Source organism: Centruroides vittatus, unplaced genomic scaffold (genome assembly GCF_030686945.1).
Source record: "Centruroides vittatus isolate TY-2023 unplaced genomic scaffold, ASM3068694v2 contig_920, whole genome shotgun sequence".
NCBI lineage: Eukaryota > Metazoa > Arthropoda > Arachnida > Scorpiones > Buthidae > Centruroides > Centruroides vittatus.
The window spans coordinates 448933-472728 of NW_027122607.1; the positions used below are offsets into that span (position 1 = coordinate 448933).

At 31.2% G+C, this 23796-nt stretch overlaps 1 protein-coding gene and 1 long non-coding RNA gene across 2 annotated transcripts; one reads left to right on the plus strand and one right to left on the minus strand.

Moving 5' to 3' along the window:
- Positions 1-62: 62 nt before the first annotated feature.
- LOC136984456 (uncharacterized) lies at positions 63-15460 on the minus strand. The gene is made up of 16 exons (XM_067281449.1): positions 15336-15460; positions 7882-7988; positions 7545-7815; positions 6792-7067; positions 6330-6623; positions 4464-4718; positions 2693-3389; positions 2473-2624; positions 2180-2358; positions 1934-2082; positions 1719-1864; positions 1232-1325; positions 864-1011; positions 558-786; positions 333-466; positions 63-254 (listed from the first exon to the last, which is right to left on the minus strand). The coding sequence occupies exons 1-16, from the start codon at positions 15400-15402 to the stop codon at positions 66-68; spliced, it is 3387 nt and encodes a 1128-aa protein (XP_067137550.1). The 5' UTR covers positions 15403-15460; the 3' UTR covers positions 63-65.
- On the plus strand, positions 1702-15856 carry LOC136984458 (uncharacterized). Its single transcript, XR_010882188.1, has 3 exons — positions 1702-1835; positions 1958-1999; positions 15346-15856. It is a non-coding gene; the product is annotated as an uncharacterized lncRNA (long non-coding RNA).
- Positions 15857-23796: the final 7940 nt, after the last annotated feature.

Below are 23796 nucleotides of genomic sequence, written 5' to 3' on the forward strand. Positions count from 1 at the left end.
AATTCCTAATTTAATTTTGTATATTAAATATATTACTAATCGTAATAAGTTCGTTTGATTTATTTTTATTCGAAATCTCCCTTGGCCTTTCCTAACGCCGTCACAGTCAAGCTTCTTAAACTCCTCGATCTTTCAAATAGCGATGGATCAGTATATATAGGTTCACTTGGATCTTCAAATTTAGGTGATTGAAATTGAGATATATATGCTGAATTTCCATTTGGAAGAGAACCGATATTACCCGAAGCCTTTGCCTAAAATAAAAACAAGGATAATCTTCAACCACAATTCCGTAATAATAATTTAATTCAAGATTTTAAAAATATACTTACAAGCAATTTTGCTTTACGGAAAAATATAAATGCCAGGATACTAACAGTGATTGCCAAACCTAATAATATTACTACTGCAGCCATCATTGCGTAATAACCGTTCTGTGCTACACAGACATTATTCAATTTCCTTGCTAAAATAAAATAAAAGTTTATACATTTTTTATTACATTCAAATATCTATTAATAATTTGAAACAAATTAATAAATTAAAAATTGACTCACTTTTTTGAGCTACTTCGGCAGGTATATCAGATCTTGATAGATATACTTGTAATAATTCATGTACTTCCTCAGCTTCTTCCATCGTAGAATTTTCGTTACCGGAAGGTTTACTTGAATTATTTTCAATATCGGATGGAGTAGGTTTGGCAACTAAAGTCGCATTGATAGCTCTTTTCTTTCGTCCCCAAGAAGGGAAAGATCCCGGTCTGGCTCGGTCGTTACATAATATCTGAAATTTGAATTTTTTAAATTTTGTTTTTCAGTTTTTGATTTGTAATTTTGACTTAATTATTAATGTTTATTTACTGGTTCACAAGGTCCTCTGCAAGTCCTAACAGTTGCCTGGAATACTAGCAAATTTGAATCTGGTATTTTGAAAGCATAAAATTCGGCTTGTAAAGCTCCATCCGGTGTACGATGCAATTCGGGAAAAACATATAAATCAACTGGACATCTAATTTTTATACAAATATAGTTAGATCATTAATATAACCGAGAAATAAAATTAAAATTCTGAAAATACGAATATAAAATAGGTTACATTTTGAAAAGTTTTTGGCGTAATTTTTTTTTTATTTATTCAAAAATTAATGCTTTAATAATATATGATAAACTAAGATAATAAAAAAATGATAAAATTAATGCGTACCATAATATAAAAATTGGATACATACCCTCTCGAATCAATTAAGTGGACTTTTCTTCCCGAATACGGATCTTTAGCAATAACATTAATGGCAAAAATATCCGAATGAATATCGTAATGAACTGGAATTATTGTAAAATAAATTAAATTGTAATTTAGTTCACCGATTCATTTGAATTGTTTATTTAAGTTAGAATTTTTGGTTAATGTAACCCTTGGTGCCAAGATGGCGGCTCGTCTCCGATTCCAGCAACGAAACAGTGGGACGCACGTTCTAACCTAACCTAACCTATTCTAATAATTTGGTTGCTAATAATTATGGTAATTTATTAGAATAGGTTAGGTTAGGTTAGGTTAGAACGTGCGCCCCACTGTTTCCTTGCTGGAATCAGAGACGTGTCGCCATCTTGGCACCAAGGGTTACATTAACCGAATTGTTAAATACTTTTATATTGTTAATGTAAGGAAGAATCGAGTTAAATTGTAAACACGAATAGCAATAATAATTTACTTACAATGACCTCTAGCTTCCAGTCTAAAAGTCAAAAGATCACCGACAGCAATTACATTTGTCGGAGTGCCACGGTATAAAATACGTAATACAACGTTAGATGTTAAAATATTTTGTGCAGGTAAGTGCTCAATTTGTGCTGGATAACGTCTGAAATATTAAATGTTCAAATAAAAATAGTTTATAATGTCATAATTTTAACGAATTCAATATATTCACCCATCTGTTCTTGTATCTAAATAGTTAGAAGTGACTACGGCTTCACCAGGACCAGAAAAGTAACACGTAAGATTATATTTTTTATCGCGGCTTGTTTGGACATAATCATTGAACTGCACAACTACGATGTTAGTCATAACGTCACCATACTGTAGAATTATATTTTATAAATCATTATTTTAAGTTATTTTTTAATTTATGAAAACGATATATTAAATTGTACATGAAAAATATTTGAAAATTTACCTGTTGAGTTCCACATCTTGGAAATCCATTTGCCCGACTAATTCTTAAAACATTTACTTTTCCGCCATTTCCATCAAAAAAGCACGAATCGTAGAAACCATAAGTATAAATACGTCCAAAAAATCCTTCGGTCGTTCTTAAAGTAAATTCCATTCCATCTGGAGTGCAAGTTTGCCCGACTGAAAATAAATATTGTATCTACTGTATTTCGATTCGTATTTTTCGCCAGGATTATTCATTTGCGAAGTAAAATTTCATTTAAATCTTTTTTACTCAATTAGAAAAATGATTACCATCCAAACATCCCGGTGCTAATCCTGGAGCACCGCCTTCTCTTTCAAAATAATCAAACTGAGTGTTTTGTTCAAAAAACGACGGATTTCCTGGCTGAAGTTGTTTATTAGTATCTTTATCACTAAGTTCACAGTTATCTGGGAAAAATGTTCTAAGAATGACAGAAATTATTTAAGTAAAATGAAATAAATACATTTAATTTATTTTTATTATTTTTACCTGAAATTAAATGACTTGCAAAGGAAATCAGGTGCTTCAACACACGCTCTTTCACAGTCTTCTAGTTTTTCAGCTCTAACGACTCTTTTAATGTAATAACTGCGAAGTCTCATTCCATAACCAACGCGTTTAAAAGTTCCTGGACCTCCTGGTTTGCACATTTCTGGAGGTCCGGGAGGAAGTGGAGGATATGGCCCTACACGGGGAGGATAATAGTCTCCTTTCGAATTCCAACTACTTCCTCCTGGCCACCATCCACCACCAGCTCCACCGCCGCCTCCTCCTCCCCCACTCCAGCCACTTCCTCCCCAACCACCGCCTCCGCCGCCGCCTCCACCACCACTCCAACCTCCACCTCCACCTCCACCCCAACCGCTACTTCCACCTCCACCAGGGTTCCATGCCCCTCCACTCCATCCGCTACTATGTTTATTTGACCACGAACTGCCACTGCCCCATCCTCCGTGACCTCCTCCGTGGCCTCCTCCGCTCCATCCACCTCCGTGATGATCTGACCAACCACTTCCTCCGTGTCCACTCCAACCTTGTGCTACTGGTCCTCCTCCTCCTCCTCCTCCTCCACCACCGCTTGCGATCCAACCACTTTTAACATCATAACCACTATTCCAACCGCTTTGTTTATTAATTCCACCAGAACCTATACCATCTGAACCTCCAGAACCTGCGCCTCCACGGTCTAAAAAGTAATTTAACAATAGTTTATCATTTTTCTTATATGAAGAGAATTCATTAATTGATTAGTTATATTGCCATTGAGAAGACATTCCAAGATTTAGCATATTTAAACATTTTTTCTTTGCTCAATTTAAAATAAAGTACAGATTTTTATTATTTTTAAACTTAGTATTTTATTTACACTTAACTGCAAAAGGTACTGTACACTAAATAGTACGCTTTCCTTTAAAGATAGAAAATGAAGATATAAGAAAAATATGAATGTTAACGTGCGAAAATTTATAACGTCTACATGCATTTTATGCACGTTAACACAAATATTAAATACTAAATATAATTGGCTAAACAAACATTTTTAATGCTCTGTTTTATTATATTACAAAATTTTCAAGTTTACAATATGATTCATTCAATTAGTTTTGACTGATGTATTCATTCTGTACACCATTTTGCTTAAGAGTAATAGATATAGGCTATAAAATATAACGAGATCAATTTTAATTATTAATATCGGTGTGTAATATTTGTGAATTTGCAAATTTCGACGTTTTTTTTTTTATCTCGTTAGATACAATCGAAGAAAACGTGAGATAGTTTAAATTCATTAATATCTAACACGTTAACAGTTATCAAAGTACTATTCAAAGGAAAATATATTGTATACTTTTGCGAATGCAGAAAGTGCAAATAAAAAAAAATCGATCAACAATATTACTTAGCTGTTACATATATTAAGGTTAGACGAATATCTCCATAAGTGCTGTACAACTTTATTGTTCTAGAATGTGATAGTCTTTTCAATGGAAAATGTACTTATAAGTATTCCAATCGGTGCAGTGCTTTATTATAAATGCAAATGAAAAACAAGAGTTTTTAAAGATCTTACTTTTCATTAGTTGTATAAATATAATTTATTTTAAACGTTATAATTACTCATTCATTTTATATTTATAAAATGTCTACGAGAAAAATTGTAAAGCTAAGCAAGAGCACACATTATTCCAGAATCAAATCATGCCATCCTTCACCTCTTCCACCAGTTTTTGACTAAGTACCACCACCATTTCATACTTACACCACTTAAATTCGTAGAAATCATAGTGATCATCGTCTATTAAATTAGGTCGAGAAGTTCCGTAGCTGTCATAGCTGCTGTAACGACACGATTGATACCTGGAGCTATATTCTACCGATCGACATTCTTTGTTGTATCTTCTCATGCACTCGTCTAAACATTCCTGAAAGGAGTATGTTTTGACATCCATTTGATGGGAACCATCAAGTCTCTTGCGTCGATGGCATTCGAAAGTTGTATTGTTGAACAAGGCATCTGAGTATGATTGGTTATTTAGAATTGTGATCCATATATTGACGAATGAAAAAGTTGGTTAATCTTACCTTAGGTGCCAAGATGGCGGCTCGTCTCTGATTCCAGCAAGGAAACAGTGGGACGCACGTTCTAACCTAACCTAATAATTTGGTTGCTAATAATTATGGTAATTTATTAGAATAGGTTAGGTTAAGTTAGAACGTGCGTTCCACTGTTTTCTTGCTGGAATCAGCGACTAGCCGCCAACTTGGCACCTAAGGTAACATTAACCAAAAAGGTTAAACAAATTTTTACATTCTGCTTTATATTAGTGCCGAATTAATTTAACATAACTATTATGTAAATAAATTTCTACAATTTGAATTATTCAATAAAACTTAAAGAATAAATAAGTTACATCGAATCAACAATATGTTCGTATCATCAGTTATATACACTATTATATACTTAATACATGTTTTAGTGTATATAATCAATTACGTAGTTATTTCTATTTCTTATTGTTAAATTTAAGAAAAGTTCCAAAAACTAAAAAAGCAATCAATTCAACCGATGTTAAATTAAACAAATTTTTTTAATATAGATATTTCAGACATTTCAATTATTTTGTAAAAAATATATCACATACATAGGCCTACTGGTCAGCAAAGTTAGAGGATAATCAGATATTAACCGCTACCCATTTATCTATGCCGCCTAACTGCTTTAATATATCTATGAGATTAAGTCTCGAAAAACGAAGAATCTTATGCGCTATGCTATCAGTGAGGCACTCCTCATTGACATTTGTATCACCTCACTAGAGATGAATGTCGAGCCACAAGACGTTCACATCGTAAATCTTACTTGTTTTCTTTATATTAATCTTAAAAAATAATATAATTTTAGACTTGTTTAATAATAGATTTAGTACCCAAAGGTGAACAGAGCAAAAAAAAAAAAAAAAAAAAAAAAAAAAACTCCTGACTTTTGCATCCTCTTCGAGTTTCTAGAAAAGAATTTCAGCACTTGAATACGATACTTTATTATATTTTCATGACTTGAACCATCACCTGCCGAGTTGTGAGTTCCAGTAAATAATATTAAGAAGGTATCATTCTAGGAGACAACAGAATTTCAATCTGCATACTGCAATGCGGATGAATGAGCAAGCGTAGTAACTGCAGCCCAGATTTCGTCAGAGGGAGGGGAAATTATTTCTACTAACAAAAGCATAAAATTTGTCACTAGAAGTAATTTGCATATCTATTGCATTGTCCATTTTTTTATAACTTGCATCTTACTGAACTGTCTGTCAACGATTTTAGATCTCATTTGTTCTACGAAATACTTCTAATACTGCATTATCCACTAATTATTTTGACCAGTTAGTATATTCGAGATTTTACTTATATTAATTATCACGGAGTTTATTAACAAAGATTCTTATTAGTTAATATTTAGAAGAGGCAATTACACCTCTAGTGTGGGGTTCCCAATCGACTCAAGACAAGTCCTCATTATTTAATAGTTGTTAGAATCTAAATGAAACATTTGCTTCAAATTATTTTCATACGAAACAAAACAAATAAAACGTAAACTAATAAAGGATTTAATCAAAACATCTCCTACCACGATCTGAAGTTCCACAAATAACACGATAAAGATCTCCTTTGCTAGGTTTCAGAGGTCGTTGTCTTTCTCCGTCAGTCGAATCGTAATTATCTTCATCATATATGACGCAGGTACGCGTGGATTCATCATAAAAAAACAATTCGCACATCATTCCTCGTTCATCTATATATCGAATACAATATTTGGAGCATTCTTCGAAATCTACAACGTTAATTCGTTCTCTTTCGAAAGCTCCATCTAACTCTCTACCCGCTTCCAAAACGTATGCTAAGGCAGTACATCGTTGATTACCTGAAAATAAGTTACGAATGAGTGTTAATCAATTTTGTATGATTATTCTGGTGTTGAATCCAACTCAATCTTATTCGTGTAGATTTTCAGCGAGTTTTTAATACTTTAATCTATAATCATTCCTTTCTTTTTATGCCAATAAGAATAAATGCAGTAAGAAGTACTCACTGGAAAGACACATATTTTCCAAATAATCGGAAAAAGAATCCACCGTAAAATCGATGGGGCTCATACTCCTGGTCTCTTTACAAATTCGGCATCTTTGAGCTGCTCGATCGTATGTTGCCGAACGACAAACAAATTCGTATTCATTAAGACATTTATCTTCGCATTCCATACGATTTGCAGCAAAGATCTCTTTAGGTTTATCACATTTAAACCTGTAGCCGGGAATCCTTTTAAAGATATATAAACGATTTCGACATTCCGTGCTGACTTTGTTTGCTTTGAAAAACAATAGATTAAATTAAATTAAATTATTTCTAAATTATATGATTTATGATAAACGCACAATAAAAAAGAAAATCATTATTTGTTTTAATAAATCCGAAATGTGAATTATCTTGTTAACAAATTAAATTTAAAAAAAATATTCGTTTAATGTTACCTATGGTTCCAAGATGGCGGCTCGTCTGATTCTAGCAAGGAAACAGTGGGGACGCACGTTCTAACCTAACTTAACCTAACCCATTCTAATAATTTTGTTGTTAATAATTATGGTAATTTATTAAAATAGGTTAGGTTAGGTTAGAACGTGCGTCCCCACTGTTTCCCTTCTTCTATTTGCTGGAATCAGAGACGAGCCGCCATCTTGGAATTATAGGTAACATTAACCAAATATTCATTTAAATGATGCGAAAGGTTTTATATTAATTAATTATCAATAATTATGAATAAGTTACAACGAGAAATCGAACGTACATGTTAGGCATACTTCATTCATATGATAACTGTTAACTTGTGGCACCAGTGTCCCATTGTCCGAAGGCACTTGGTACATATAACACGTGGATTCTTCGTAATCTCCGACTGTATTAGGCACCGCAGAATTATCCATCATATCCGGATAAGATCTTTTCCTACCCGGTTGAAAATCGAAACAAAGACATCTCTGGATGGAAGTAGTTCTGTCTTCTTGACATCTACGAACACATTCTTCTAAAACTTTAACTGGTTGATCCATCCTCGAGATCTGGTAAAAATTATTTATTACTCTATAATAATTTAAATTTATATTATTAGATAATTTTACACTTACAACTTCGGTTCTGCGGTGATTCCCCCCAAAACCCCCAGTTTCGGTAAGTTTATAATCTGATATTTTTTCATAGACAAGTTTGCCAACTCCATTGTTGCAACTCTGAGCTGAAATACAAAAATATTTTTTTCAGTACACAATTATGTATAGTTATAAATAAAATTTATCATTTTAAAAGAGGAATTCGGGTTTTGTTTTTCTATATGTATGGATATTAGTGTGTGTGTTTGGGGGAACGATTTTGTTCACCCACTTTGAAGATTAATAACTCCTGTGTCTTTTGTCGAAAATTTCTGAAATTTTGCAGGGAGGTTTGTGTATTATGGGATTTACACTATTAAATTTTGGAGATTAAAGATCAAGGGATGGGGAGATAAGGGGGGTCGTGTGTCGTATCTCGAGTATTTAATGACGATTTTACTCGTTAGCATTTACAATATTTTTTTAAAATATAAAACACGTCCTTATCATCAAAATTAAGCATTTTGCCATTTATATAGTAATTAATTATATAAAATGCTTTTTAATAAAAAATCTTAACAGATGTTTTATGGCGCCATCTGTTACCAGAGTCGATAGGTGTACTGGTTTAACTCATACTGCTAATAGTTCTAATGCTACGAAAGCGGAGTAATAAATATTTCTACCACTTCGAGCGCTGTATTCGTTTTGCGGCGTAAATTTAGCTCGAGCACAAACAGAGTCAGCTTTTTAAAGATAAGATTTTTTTCCTTTTAAACCCCGATATTTCTTTTGTTTTTTTAAAAGACTATTTGTAAATACTATTATAATTCGATCATTATTTATTCATAAATGTCGCTAATATTTATAATTTTCTGTAATTTTAATATTTATAATTATCACCTTTATGATTTTAAATTTTTAAATTGATTCGACGGTTTGTTGCTCACAGTTTGGATTCATTTTAAAATATTTTTGGGAGTTTTCATTATGGGTAAGAAAAGATAGGGCTAACTATAATTTTTTTTTTATTACTATCTATGCATTATTAATATGGGATTCCTTCTGTGCATTCTTTCTGAGTCAGGAAGAAAAGGGATTTATGAGAGTAAAATAAATTTAATTATGGATGTGTAAGACAAGCGTTGGGATTGGTTAAAGTGTTACGAAAAGGGAATTTAGATTGAATTTTGGAGTGTATCAAGGTTTAACTTTAAGCCCACATCTTTTTAATTAATATTATGTGAATTATTGCAAGATTCAGTGACAAAGAAGCTGTGGTAAACGTTATCTACAATTAATATTGTGAATAACATTTAAATTGTGATTTAAATTGAGACATTTAAAAAATTAGCTCAATTTAAAACTGTAAATAAAAATTTTAAAATATTAAAAATTGAGATATTATATTAAAAATTTTTATTTTAAATTTAATTTATCCAATCTGAAAAGTGATTGATAATAATAGTTGATATGGTAGTATTCTGTAAGCGATTTTAAATGTTCTAGAACTTTAACTGACAAATATAACGGGCAATTGAAAAAATTCGAAGGATAAGCATCCTGTGATAGTTGCCATTTTCCACAGGAAATCTTAATTATGTGTACACAATTCTTAATTAGAATTCTTTCATCAAAATGCAAGTCACATATTCGCGATTTCTTATGTCTTTTCGAGGAATTATACGTTTTCATTTATTCAACTGGTTCGGAAATGATGTAAAAAAATGCCACTTCTCACCAGATTTTTAGTAGCCAGACTTGCACCCAGTCATAAAACACTTATTCGGCATGCCGTTGTTTCTTTTTCTTGTAGGAAAAAATTATAAAAATGCGTGAAACGACAAACTGTTTACTAACCGAATGGATAAACCAACTTCTCGCCGCAAAGCGACTCGACCGCCAGCTGTCGGCAACCTGACACATTAACTCTACTTGAGAACTTAGCTGGTAGACCAGTATATCATTCTACAGACTCTGCTATTACGATTTTTTATTAAATGTTGCCGGGAAAGTTGAGCAACTCGTTGCTGGACTTTTTCATTTTTGTACTAGTTATATTATAAGCGAAATTCAATAAGAAGTTTGAATAACTACAGTAAAATTAATAGATTCTTTTCTAACTTCTTTTCCACTTCAACGGCAAAAAGCCTAATAACAAACAATAGCATTCTTATTATTTATTTCTTTATAGTAGGATTATAAATATTATATAATTACAGGCAGATATATAAAAAGTTTTCTCTGATAAAAATGAATAACTAATTTAAAAATAAAATGAAAGCCTTAGAGCTTTCTTGGAGATTTAGAAAAGGGCAATCCGACGACAAAGGGAGGATACATGTCCCAAGTCCCTGGTCATAAATGGATCATTTGTGACTCATTACGAATACGTTTCATCCTTCTTTAATTCATAATTTACGCGATCGAATTAATAAACATAATAATTGCGCCCGTCAGCAGAATTTTTAGAAGAATGGGTTTTAAAAAAACATTAATTTTCATAACATGGTTTATTAATTTTTATAATACAGATATATAAAGTAACACTATACAGTACACTAAAAAGTGAACGGGTACTAAATAAATACTGTATAAGTTAAAATTGTAATATAAGTTTTATTAACATACTGCATTCCAATTCTTCCTAAATGAGAGGGATTATATCTCCAAACCCCTTTCGTGTGCGCGGCCCGTGAACAGTCTTAATAATAATAATATTTGTTTTAAAATATTCGTACTAGTTGTAACATTTATCGGTTAATGTTACCCTTGGTGTCAAGATGGCGGCTCGTCTCTGATTCCAGCAAGGAAACAGTGGGACGCACGTTCTAACCTAACCTATTCTAATAAATTACCATAATTATTAGCAACCAAATTATTAGAGTAGGTTAGGTTAGAACGCGAGTGCCACTGTTTCCTTGCTGGAATCAGAGACGAGCCGCCATCTTGGCACCAAGGGTTACCTTAACCAAATAAGTATTTCGGCTGTTTTTAAGAAAATACTATAGATATACTATTTAATAATATATATTTTATGAAAAGAATTTTTACCAGTAATCTTAAATAGTATTGCCTGATTTACATATATAGATAGATATATAGAAATATATATATATATATTTGTATATCAGTAGATTTAAATACTTATTCTAGTTTGAACGTTTTCAATTGAGAAGGTTGTTCTGGTTACAAAAAAAGAAAAAATTCCTGAATAAATTTCAAAAAGGCCCTATTTCATTGAAAGAATAATTTTGAATAATAATAGGTCTTTCATAATAGACCTTTCATACTGTAGTATTATTATTGTTATTATGCCATATCACGGTTCATTTATTTCGTAATGTAGACCTATATTATTATATTATTTATAATCCCATTAAAGTTTCTTTAAAATCAGATCATGATGTCAGTGTTAAATCAAACCGACTATATTATGTAAACATAGATTTATCGAGAAGATAGTGCTGCTTTAATTAATATTGGTTCATAATGAAAAAATAATAAATTTAACAATTAGTTAAACAATAAAAATTTATTTATTATTAACTGCGAATATCCTATTTGAAAAATCTTAAAATAATAATTGGCATTAAAAGTAAAACTTAATCAAGCAAATAAAAATGATTTATTAATGAAATTATTGTATAATCATTATAAAAATGTATTATAGAATTTTAAAGGGATTTGTAGATCGCATATTTATAACAAACAGATAAAATTATGTAGGCTATAATTGCGAATGTATTAAGTTCTGTGTTGATATTAGCCTATATTCGTGTATTAAGTGAACTTCAGAAATGGATATTCTTCATTATGTGAAAAGTATACATTCTTTCAATGAAGCAGAACTGTTAATTTGCTGCTTGATAGTATTGTTGCGGAACTCCGTCATTCGGGCCAACGAACCGTGTATTGGTTGGATGGTTTCTTCTTTTCAAACAGTGAGAATCGATTGGTTGCTAGTAAATGAAGAAAAATAGGAAATGTTTGTTTCCTCCATTTGTGTATTCTATATCGTGAATACAAATTTTCATCAATGTTATTTACCTTTAGAAATAGCTTGGTTGATTCCCCATTCAGAATTGCCATTCCATTGATTTACAGTGTTTTATTAAAATGAGCAATAAATTATAAACGATACTTGCAATTTAATGATAAATTTTGAAATCGAAGTTACTAACTTTATTGTTAATAAGATATTTTATTCATTTACCAACAATTTAAATCGATTTATCGGAAATGCTAAATACTTCTATCAATTGATATCATTCCAAGTGAAGTTACACCGATCAATCGATTTGTAATGTCTCATTAATTAAACAGAATTATACCAATTTAATGATAAATCCGTGATGTTTGTGTAATTACTAATTCCAAATTTTACTATACCTTAATGATTTTTAATGCTGTGGTTAATTAAATATAAAAAGTAACAGTAAATATGCACACATAATCGAATCGAATTGATTTTAATAATTAAAAAATAGCACAAATTTAAATAAAGATAATTACGTCTTGCCTATTACAAATATAATGGGACTTACTATTTTAATTTTGAGAAGGTTAGAGCATTTTACTAACACAAATCCCTATTTGATATGCAGTTTTATAGCATGGTTATACTAGACAATATCTCTGAAATTTTCAAATTTTTAGATTTCCGAGAATAGACAACAATAGACACCGAACGTACTGAATACGGAAGTTGTTTCGCCCCTTTTAAAGAGTTAAAAATCTCCAAATTAAAACTGTTAATAATAAAATGCAGAATCTAATATGAACTAGTATTATAATACAAAGGTATTCATAATAATCATCAATATTATAGTACTGAAAGACAATGCGAATATGCAATGATATAAGTTGTACAGATATCGTCGTTAGAGATGACACCAGGAATGGATTTTATTTTATAAATACAACTTTAAAAAATTATTTACATAAATATACATATAAAATATATTTCAGAGAAGGAAAAGTATTTATATATATATTTTTTTTTATATTTTATCTGTTTAATTTTTTAGATTTTTAATTATAGAGATGCACACGCTTCTTGCTCTTCCCCGAATACCCTTTTATGAATACCTTATCTCCATGTTTGTGAATAATTGGGATTGAGTAACCTTTCACGAACATTGAATTCTCGAACTGTCAGTTCTATTTTTAATGTTAAATGTTTCGTTTCACTCGCTAGCCGCATGCGACTCTTCTAGACTCATATTGCGGCCCCCATATACTTATATAGTTTCTCTTTACAAACTTGGTGCATACTACTTACACATAAGTTATATAATATTTTTGTAAGTTTTCTGATTATCACGATCGCTGTGCGTATTACTCTACGTAAGTGTAACTCTCAGCTTAACATCGAACAGACAACTGAAGCTTAGAGTACATTCATAAAATCGAAGGGGTTAAAAAATTTTCAGAAAAATGAATAGTTTTATTAAATAAATATATGGTTTATAGTGACGCAAAGTCATTTTATTTAAGCCAAAAATAATAATAATAATACTGTAATAAGATAAACATAACTTATGACAGACACCATACGAATGAGTGAGTGCAGTGATCTAGCATTGCGCCTATTCGAACATCCAGTTTGCAGTGTTCCATAATCTCCCATTTCCCGAAAGGTCAAAACCTTTCACGAAAGTCGAAATTTTGGTGCATAAATTTCCGATCACGAATGATCGAATTACCGAACATTGACGTCCACGAACATCGAGGGTGTAGTGTATTTACGTTACTTTTTTTTATTCAGCAACAGTGAATATTTACGTTAATACATACGATAAACATGGCCTTATCGATGTAAAAATTTCTTAAATACTCGTGATCAAAAATTTGCTCATGAATATTTAAGATGAATGAGAGAGAGCACAAGAAAGCGAATTGTGTATCACGACTCAACGTGACTGTTTATAATTTTAATTTAGTTGAAAATAATATTAAAAATCAATAATTAATACACATTTTGAATTTTGTATAAATATTAATTAAGTATGTTTATCATGTTAAAGAGATTATTAATCAAAATTTAACTTTGATTATTTCATTTACGGCAATTTTGACATTATGAATTTATTTGATTTATAAGCTTAACGAGTAAAGTTTTATTTTTTAATGTAAATTTTTATTGCTGCTGTTACAGTATAGATGAATTCAAAATTTATATAATAAAATTTAACTAAAAACATTGTAAAACATTTATAAAATATGGAGTATTAAACACAAGACTGTGTTATTTATTAAACACTTGTCTTTTTCCACCTTTATTTAAGGTGGAAAAAGCCAAGTGTTTAATAAATAACACAGTCTTGTGTTTAATACTCCATACACAGCAAAACACGGTTTCAAAAATAGATAAATTTATAAAATACTTTCATTTTCTCTCTCAGACATAGCGAAAATCATGTTAGAATGAGTTTCTTTTTTAAGATTGTTCTGAAAGGCTAAGGTTAAGAAGGAGATTGTATTTAAGGGAGGGCATATATCTCCATTGTCTTTGCTTAAATAAACTGCAGTTCTATTTTTAATCTTAAAATGAAAAGAATTTTGTTTGCAAAAGTACATTTATGTTATAAAGTCATTTTTTTTCTTGACTAAAAAGAAAATGGAGGCTATAATTCTAGAAAAACTATCGACGTTTAATAAAGTTTACAAATTTAAAAGATATACTGTATATCATTTCTTCATTAGCTATAATAAAATACTTAAAATATATTTTAGTTGTTAAATTAATAATTATTTTATTTAATATTGATTAAACTGTATATTAATTACTTAATAAACAATAAATTATTATTAAAATGTTCACACATGTTTTTGAAACCGACATTCTAACTACCTTCTCACCGCCATGACTTATGGTACCTGATATCAAATAATTTATTTTAAACGTTAAATAAATAAACTTCATTAATTTTTTTATAATTTACTGTATGTTAAACCTTAAATAAATTATTAGGTATGACGAATCGTGCGACATCCATATAACTTCGGGTGTGGTGAAAGCCGGATTGAAAAACACAGTATTATTTTATATTTGTTTTATTAAAAAGATTTGTTTTGAAATTTGCTGTTTAATTCACAGAATTTGGCATTCAAATATAAGGTTTTAAAAGGATACATACGTTCAAAATTTCCTAATATTATAATTGTAAAACTGTAGTATATGTTGCTCGTCGTTCATTTATGGCAAAACCCAACGAAAATGAATTGAAACTTGAAAAAGTTGCTGAAGTATTGTAATTTTATTAAATTAACATTTTAATAAAATTTATCATAAACCCTATTTAAATTCTTTAAAACAACCAACTGGAAGCAGATAATGTAAAGTAGTTATAATGTACGATTAAGTATAGTACATAATAATGGCAGGTTTTCACTATTTTTTCATTTCGCGTTTAAAATTAATGTATTTTGGTGGATTAATCTTTAAATAAAATAAATAAAAAGAAGACATTAAAATTTATTTAACATACCTTCTGTCAGAATTCGAAGAGCAGCAAGAAAAGATACCAGAGGTACCATGGTTCTGCAGATTATCATTTTGTGACACACCACCGGCTAGAAAGAAGGTAGCATTCCGTTCCCGTACTCCTCATCCACTTGTTGAAAGTTTTAACCCAAAAGTGAGATCTTCATTAATTTCTGGCAGTGGACATCAGTTGGTCCTGACACGTGACTATCGTTTAGACCAATGACAAAATTTTTCGCATTACCTAAATCGGTAGTTGAGAAGAGTTCGTGATGCCAGACTAACTTCTACTTCCTGTGATTACATCCCCTTCCGGGAAGAGATTTTTATAGGTGAATGACATAGTGCAATTCCTAAACATTGTACCCAGAACCACACTGGTCTGCATGACGTCATTGACACTCGTTTGTCATTCTATAAAAATTGTATTTTTATTTCAATTGGGAAAACCACAATAGGGCAGAAAAAGTGAAGTAATATCTTCAATAGATTTTAAGTTTGCGGTGAAATATGCCATCTGTGTAATACACGGTTAACTTTACGTAAAAATTAATTTGTGGGTTTATAAATATTGTAATGAAGTTATTCTTCATTTCATCAATATTCGTCAGAGCTTTCTTTATGAAATAAACGAAACAAAGCAAAAGCCAATTAATTGCAATCTAGATCGTTAAGGATATGCATGATACAGTAGTTTTATTATATCTGGTTATATTTAAATATGTTTAGATAATTTGGCCACGTGCTTAATATAGATTTTAATACACAGATTTGCATGGTATATGACTTTATATCTATGATACAAATCAATCATTTGAATGGTGATTGAATGGATCAACAATACACAGACTTTGAACAGTCTGTGTATTGTTGATTATTTACTCTATAATTCAACAAAATTATGAATTATTTACAATGCAATATTTGATAATTGTTTGACAATTATTCTTGTAGTTTCCTTTTCCATATCTTTATATTTACAATATGATATGATGATAAATATTTTATAGTAATAGTAGCACTCGCAGCACAATATGGTAATTCTTAAAATCCAGTATCACACGAGTAATAACTCCCAGCAATGTATTAAAAAGTCTAAAATCTTTATCTCTGTGAAAAGCTGTCTGATAATTAGCATTTACCAAGTGATGGATAAACCATTAAAATAAATCCAAATTGATTTAATAATAAAAAGTAGTCTAATATGAAACTTATTAATATTCACAACACGACTAATTTTACACAACACTACAGACATGATTTATTTTAAATTACTTAATAATGATTATTACTATACAGAAGTCACAAAATGACTTTTTATATGTACAGTACCATGTATTTATTATTAATTTACACAATTAATTACTATTGTTACTTTATGTACTAGTAAGTATAATTATCGTAATTATAATTATCAGATTAAGCTACCCAAGTTTGATTTTCTGTCTTTAAAATTCATTATAACACAAAAATATATCAGATGTTGCTTTTATTATTATTGTTAATAGGTTTATGACCATCAGCTAAGTCATGCATGAAGCTGAAAGACTTTCCATGTTTTTTTCCAACAATATACAATAATACTTAAATCATGGAATGAATAAAAATAATAATTTATAAATAAATTTACCTGTTAAAAATAAATTATAGAAGATTCCTATTTCGTATAATGAAAAATTATGTTTAAAAAATATTCATATTAATTATTAATGATGCATTTCAAGCAAATCAAATAGAAGTTTTATTTAAGAGTGTTTTTAGAATTGGATTTGAAATATTTTATTAAAATAGTGCTTAATGTTACCTTAGGTAGCCAAGATGGCGGATACCAATAATTTGGTTGCTAATAATTATGGTAATTTATTAGAATAGGTTAGGTTAGGTTAGGTTAGAACATGTGTCCCGCTGTTTCCTTGCCGGAATTAGAGACGAGTCGCCATCTTGGCTACCTAAGGTAACATTAACCAAAGTTTCATTCCAGAAATGTAAATTTAACCGTTTAATTCATAGTATTATTTTCATATTTTTAAAATTAGAACAGGTCGGAATTGAAGTTTTTTGGAATAGTAGTTTAGTGTAGCTATAAATAATTAATGGCATTAACTCTCGTTTTCATAAGAATGAGTCACAAATAAATTCACAATCAAGGTAACAGTATCGTGCCAAGAAACAACATGAAAATCAGTGGAATGAAACTGAATTGCTCTGGAACAAAGTTTCGTGTAAGGTCGATCGTTAACAAATGACCAAAACAAGGTTTTTATATTAAAAAAAAAATCTATGCATAGTTCAATCTGTTTGTAGATAGTGTGGGAAAATGCCATCGCCCAGGATATCCAAACCATCTAGTAAAGATCTCCCACTGTAAATGCATCAAACACGAACTAGATATCTCTTTGTTAGATGTTTTTGTCTCAATTTTGTGGTTGGTGGACACGCTCCGATTACATCGTCCATCTACATTTGACCTAGTTAAAACCGTTATAGAGAAGAACGTATATTCTCTTTCTCTGTCTCTCAGTTAGATGATGATCTGTCCTTCAGACATAACAACGCCCCCTGTTGTTGTTACAGGAAGCTATTGTGAGATGGAGGTTAAACAATAATAACGGATACTTGGGATGTTTTCTATCGTCATTTAGGATTACAATTTTTAAGTCGTTTCCTGTTATAAGTCCAGAGATTTTCTAGAATTGTAATTTATGCTTATTTCAATGAATAATAATGTACCGAAAACGTCATAAATAAATAATAAATACGTTCATTTGAAAAAAAAGAGAACACGTGATAAAAATGGATTAAAAAGATAATTAATCGTATAAACAATTAGCATATTATTTAGATAATTTCTTTAAATATAGGCCTTTAAAATATGTAAAACGGTTATTTTAAGTTTAAATAATTTAATTTTAACTATCAGTTTTATGATTTAAAGTTCCTTTATTAACTTTAAATGACATTGTAAATTAAAATTGTCGAGATCGCAGGTTTATACAAAGGCAAATATATTATATTTCGATTAAGAATATTAATTTTTTTTATAAAATAGCAATGATAATGTTTAACATGTGCTATATAAAATGAATATCCATGTACAATATTCAGAGTACTTTACTGTATTGAATATGTTTGCGCAATATGCTACTTAATATATAATTGATGACATGATCTGGATTCCTTTGATGCTATTATTTGGATTCAGGATGTCCGGAATCGAATCAGGTACACCACCTAAATCTTATTACTGTAAAATGTTATTATTTTATATTAAAATAAATAAAGAATTAAATAGAATTTGGAAAATGTTCTAATGCTTGGACATTAAATAACATATTAATTTACTAAACTGAAAGATAAATATGATTTTATTATTCATTTATCTTTTATATTTTTATTTGGTTAATGTTACCTTAGGTGCCAAGATGGTGGCTCGTCTCTGATTCCAGCAATAGAAGAAGGAACAGTGGAGACGCACGTTCTAACCTAACCTAACCTATTCTAATAATTTGGTTGCTAATAATTATGGTAATTTATTAGAATAGGTTAGGTTAGGTTAGAACGTGCGTTCCACTGTTTCCTTGCTGGAATCAGAGACGAGCCGCCATCTTGGCACCTAAGGTAACATTAACCTTTTATTTTAAACACAACGAGTAGAGTTAACACGACTCGAGACGATTCCTCATATACAACGTCCAGTTAAACCTATAAAAAATTAGTCTAACGTTTAAATTTCAAAATGATAAACTTGCCTGCACGAATTTTAGATGATTATCTTTCCCGTTATCCTTTCAGCCTAGACTTTAAATTTGAATACATAGGAATACAATAGAATTTCTAACGAGTTGTTTGGTTAAACTTCCCGTTAAGAGAAAACAAAAGTTAATTGGTGTCGAGGTCAAAACTTTTAACAATCACATACCTACGTTTTCCTGATTCCAGTATATATTTTTTCTTTTATATTTATTCCGATCGGGTCGCAATTTCCCGTAATTAATAAAAACACAGCAAAACAATCGGATCTATACATTTAATCAATATATCAATAATCGGCGTACAAAAAGCTGGGTTAAACTAGTTCCGTTTTAACGTTTTAAACAGGAATTGGTGTAGAAATTGATTTTTCAATAACAAATAATGGGACGAAAAACCTGTCACGTACGCAACGTATTATGTTATTTTGTATCACAAATTATATGAATGAAAGGAATATTTCACTTATAGCAATTTAAATTCGCCATTCGCTAGTTAAATTATGTACTAAATTAAATTAAATACTAAAGAATAAAAGAATTTTTCTTTTACTGATTTAATCTGGAATTAAATAGAAATCCTTAATTTTCTTTACTCGTGTAAAAATAGCATTTTATTAATTTTGAAGTGTTTCGATAGATATTATTACACATTGAAAAATTAGAGGCTTTGCCAAATCCGTGATGGGAATGTAAAAATGGCCCCTTAATACCACGGACTTGAACAGATAATAATTTCTTCGAACACCATTCGTAAAGATTAGGAAAAAATATCTGGTATCCAAATATCTGTCAACTTTTTATCTCTCTTGGCTCTGTACTAATCAGTCAACACAGCAAACATTTAGTTTTTCCTTATATGCTATCGATTATATCGCAACCTTGTTCGCCAGAGATCGCGATAATCAAATATTGATAGAGATCCTATATAAAACCTACATAGATTTATATAAAATGGTTGAAATGTTCGTGGATGATGCTTTTCGTTATGAGATAACACAAAATCACGAAACGAAGCGTAACTATTAAAACAATTATTATTTACAGAGGTAACTTTATTAAAAGCGGTTAATGTTACCTATGGTTCCAAAGTGGCGGCTCGTCTCTGATTCCAGCAAATAGAAGAAAGGAGACAGTGGGGACGCACGTTCTAACCTAACCTAACCTATTCTAATAAATTATCATAATTATTACCAACAAAATTATTAGAATAGGTTAGGTTAGGTTAGAACGTGCGTCTCCACTGTCTTCTTTCTTCTATTTGCTGGAATCAGAGACGAGCCGCCATTTTGGAACCATAGGTAACATTAACCTTAGAAGCTATTTTATTCCGGAATGTTTGTTTGCAAAAAAAAAAGAAAGAAAATATTTAAAAATCAATTAATCACCAAAGATAATTGTTCATTAGGCATAAAACAAATAGCAATTAATAAATGTCAAAATTTAGACATATTTTTAAGATTAAACAATTTAAATGAGGGAGATATTAGAGTAAATTACTCATCGTCTTCGTATGCCAAACATTTATTTATACTGTATGTAAATTTATAAAATACTATAAATTTAATTAACATTCAGAATAGGCCTGATTGCGGAGGGGATTGGGACACTCTGGAGAAGCAGGGATCAGAATTCCATGGGTAATCTATTCCGGATATGACTGGCCCTATACCTCACCACCACCCGGTTGCCGTCATTACGAAACTGACCAAATCCAAGTGGGTACGAGAAAAAGGTTCTCTTAATGTCTACAGAATACATTTCAGAACTTTCGTAATTAAAAAATATAGAAATATATTATCTAGTTCGTTAGATGTTTGAAATTCAGCAATATATTCTTAATATATAAAATATAGTGTAAAATAAAATTGTTAAATATTCAAATCGATTGAAATGTAAAAATCTATGTTAAATTCATATACTTTTTAATGAAATATTCCACAAAAGTTGCGTTTTTGATAGAGTATCCTAGCGTAGAAAAATATATATATATATAAATTTTATATGATAATTCCCGAAGGGCAAATGTATTTCGATGTTTTTTGCTACATTGCAAGGATTTCTGAGTAATGGCGTTAAGTTACCTGGAAAATAAAAATTTGCTTTGAATAACCGCTAATGATTACTTACATTTTATTTTATTTTTTCGTTTTTAGAAGCAAACTGGAAGTGATTCATTCAATGGTTATTCCTTTTTATTCATTTATTGTAAATTTTTGTGTGTAATCAAAGCCACAGATCAACTCAATAGAAGTATTGTTGATATTTAAAATTTACCAAATTTTTTTCTGATTTTCCGGAGGCTTAAAAAAGGCACTCTTAGTGTTTATATGAGAAAAACAGTAAAAATTAAAAAAAGAAAAAAAAATCAATTGTCGTTTTGAGAAATTTGAATTTGAATTAAGCTCAGAAATTTCCGTGTCGAGTTTCATTCGCATATGTCAGGCTGTTAATACTAAACGGACTCTATAATAGAAAGAAAAGCAGCTGCAGGGTAGGAGCAATTAAAAAGTAATAACAGTAAATACGAGTATAATTCGGATTCAAATGGTTACCCTCCATTTTCATTTATTTCGTTTAATTAAATCTTAATATTCTGTATAGAGAAGAGCGAGAATCGCTCCTGCACAGGGCGAGCTTTTGGTAAGCTGAACAATTACGTGATTGATAAAACCTGATTAATTTAATCTTTTCCATATCATTTGACACAACTAAGAAATCCAATTAAATTTACAATTTTTCATATTTTATTTTTCGAAATTGAATAAAGTATCGTTCCAGTGGCGTAGCGAACATAACTGGCGCCCGACACTTTATTGGCGCCCCCCTCCAGAAACACATATAGTTTGTCTTGGAGACCATTTGGGCGCCCCTCTGCGAGTGGCACCCGGTGCATGATACACCCCCTCACTACGCCACTGTATCGTTCCTAATCTCTCGCACGTACTGACCGACTTCATCCGTTTGTAAAGAACAAAGACCAGCCGTACCATAAGGTATCGAAAGAAGAATGTCTTTCTTTTAGATATTACATGCAGACTTACTCTTCCATTTTAACTTAAAAAAATTATCCTTCCTCTATTCTACAAAATGTCCAAGAAATCAAGTCTGAAAAAAATTAACTTTTATTTTAAATAGTAAAAAATTTGATTTCTCTAATTTATTATGTTTTCATTTCGAGCCTATTCATATACACTCGTAGTGTCCATTTTTTCAGGACAGTAACAATTTTTCATCGTGAGTCTAGCCGTGTAGTACTGTACATTGCTACCAGACCGCCAGATCTCGGCAATAAGGGATCGAATCTGGACGGGTTGAGAAATCCCCAGGAATTTTTTCGGGGGGGATGGTCCGTCCGGATATGTCGGGCCCCGTCCCTCACCACCCGGCCGCCCCATTGTGGGCCTGACCGAACCCATAATGGGCTTGCATAATGGGCTCTTAGTGCCTACAGGGCGGAAAGAGTTAATGTGGCTAACCGTCTTCTATAGAATTGCCAACTGTTCGGAATTTTCCAAACTAATAAATTTTAGTTATTTTTCAAAAATTGTTCAGAAATGTTATGAAGAACTGAATGTTGTTTTTTTCTTATTGTCCGTTTTTTTCTCATTAGAAGTTGACATCCCTAATTGTAATCCGAATTGTTTGCATTCTTGCTAATTTGTACTTTTTTGGAGATCTATCTCATTCTTCCCTGTGGGCGTTAAGGACGCTTTTTTCCCAAGCTCATCGTGGGCTCGGCCAGGCCCACAATGGGGGCAGCAGAGTGATATATTGGGTAGGAGCAGTATATCCTGACGTTCAGGATATACTGCTCCTCCTCAGGACTTAATATACAGGACGTTCAGGATATATCGGGTACTACCCGATATATCCTGAACGTCCAGATCGTTTATGAAAAAGTTCTGGAATTGTTCGTTGGATCCTAGTTTCCCAAAGCAATTGACCGAAACCATAACTGCTTCGGCTGTCTCATCATCATCATCAAGAGGAAAAGAAAAACATGTCTTCAAATTTAATGGTAGGTTTTCTTCGCTAATCACTTTTTCAAATTAGTATCTTTTTTCACATTGCGTTCGGAATTTGTTACTCTGAAAGTTGGCAACTAGTCCTCCATTAAATTGTGTTGTCCACTCGTTCTCTTTTATTAATAATATAATTCCATTGAGTGCAGTTTTAATTCTTTCTCTTTAATTTTACTTTATTATTTCTGAAATATTACTTTCTTTTGGTTAACTCTCTCCGCCCTGTCTGCACTAACAGGGCCTCTTTCAGCAATCCCATTAGCGTTCGGCCAGACACACAATGGGGCAGTCGGGTGGTGAGGGACGGGGACCGACGTACCCGGTCGGATCACCTCCCCAAAATATTTCTGGGGATTTTTGACCCGTTCGGATTAGATCCCGGGTCCCCAGAGCAGTAGGCTGCTACCTTAACCGCTCGGCTATCCGGCCGTCACCCAGAAGGGGTCAAGGGACCCTGGCACCCTACAAAGAAAAAGGAAAAGAAATACTAGACAATTTTCCAAAAATATTCTTCTAATTAAAATTTATTTTTTATTTATTTATGCTGTGTGGTGTCTTCTATTTCTATCAGGGCCGTTCCTAGGGTATCTGCCGCCCGGGTGCGAGAATAATTTTGCCGCCCCTTCCCCCAAAGTTGTTAAAAATTTACAAATAAAAAAGATAAAGTAAATTTAAGTTAAAAAAAAAATTG

What these genes read in the sequence shown, in the direction of transcription:
- LOC136984456 (XM_067281449.1), bottom strand. Translation starts at nt 15,402, where the DNA reads ATGATAATCTGCAGAACCATGGTACCTCTGGTATCTTTTCTTGCTGCT. An exon ending in GGAAAATATGTGTCTTTCCA is followed by an intron (nt 6,624 to 6,791) that starts GTGAGTACTTCT and finishes ACTTATTTTCAG; the next exon opens with GTAATCAACGATGTACTGCC. An exon ending in CACTTAATTGATTCGAGAGG is followed by an intron (nt 1,012 to 1,231) that starts GTATGTATCCAA and finishes TATAAAAATTAG; the next exon opens with ATGTCCAGTTGATTTATATG.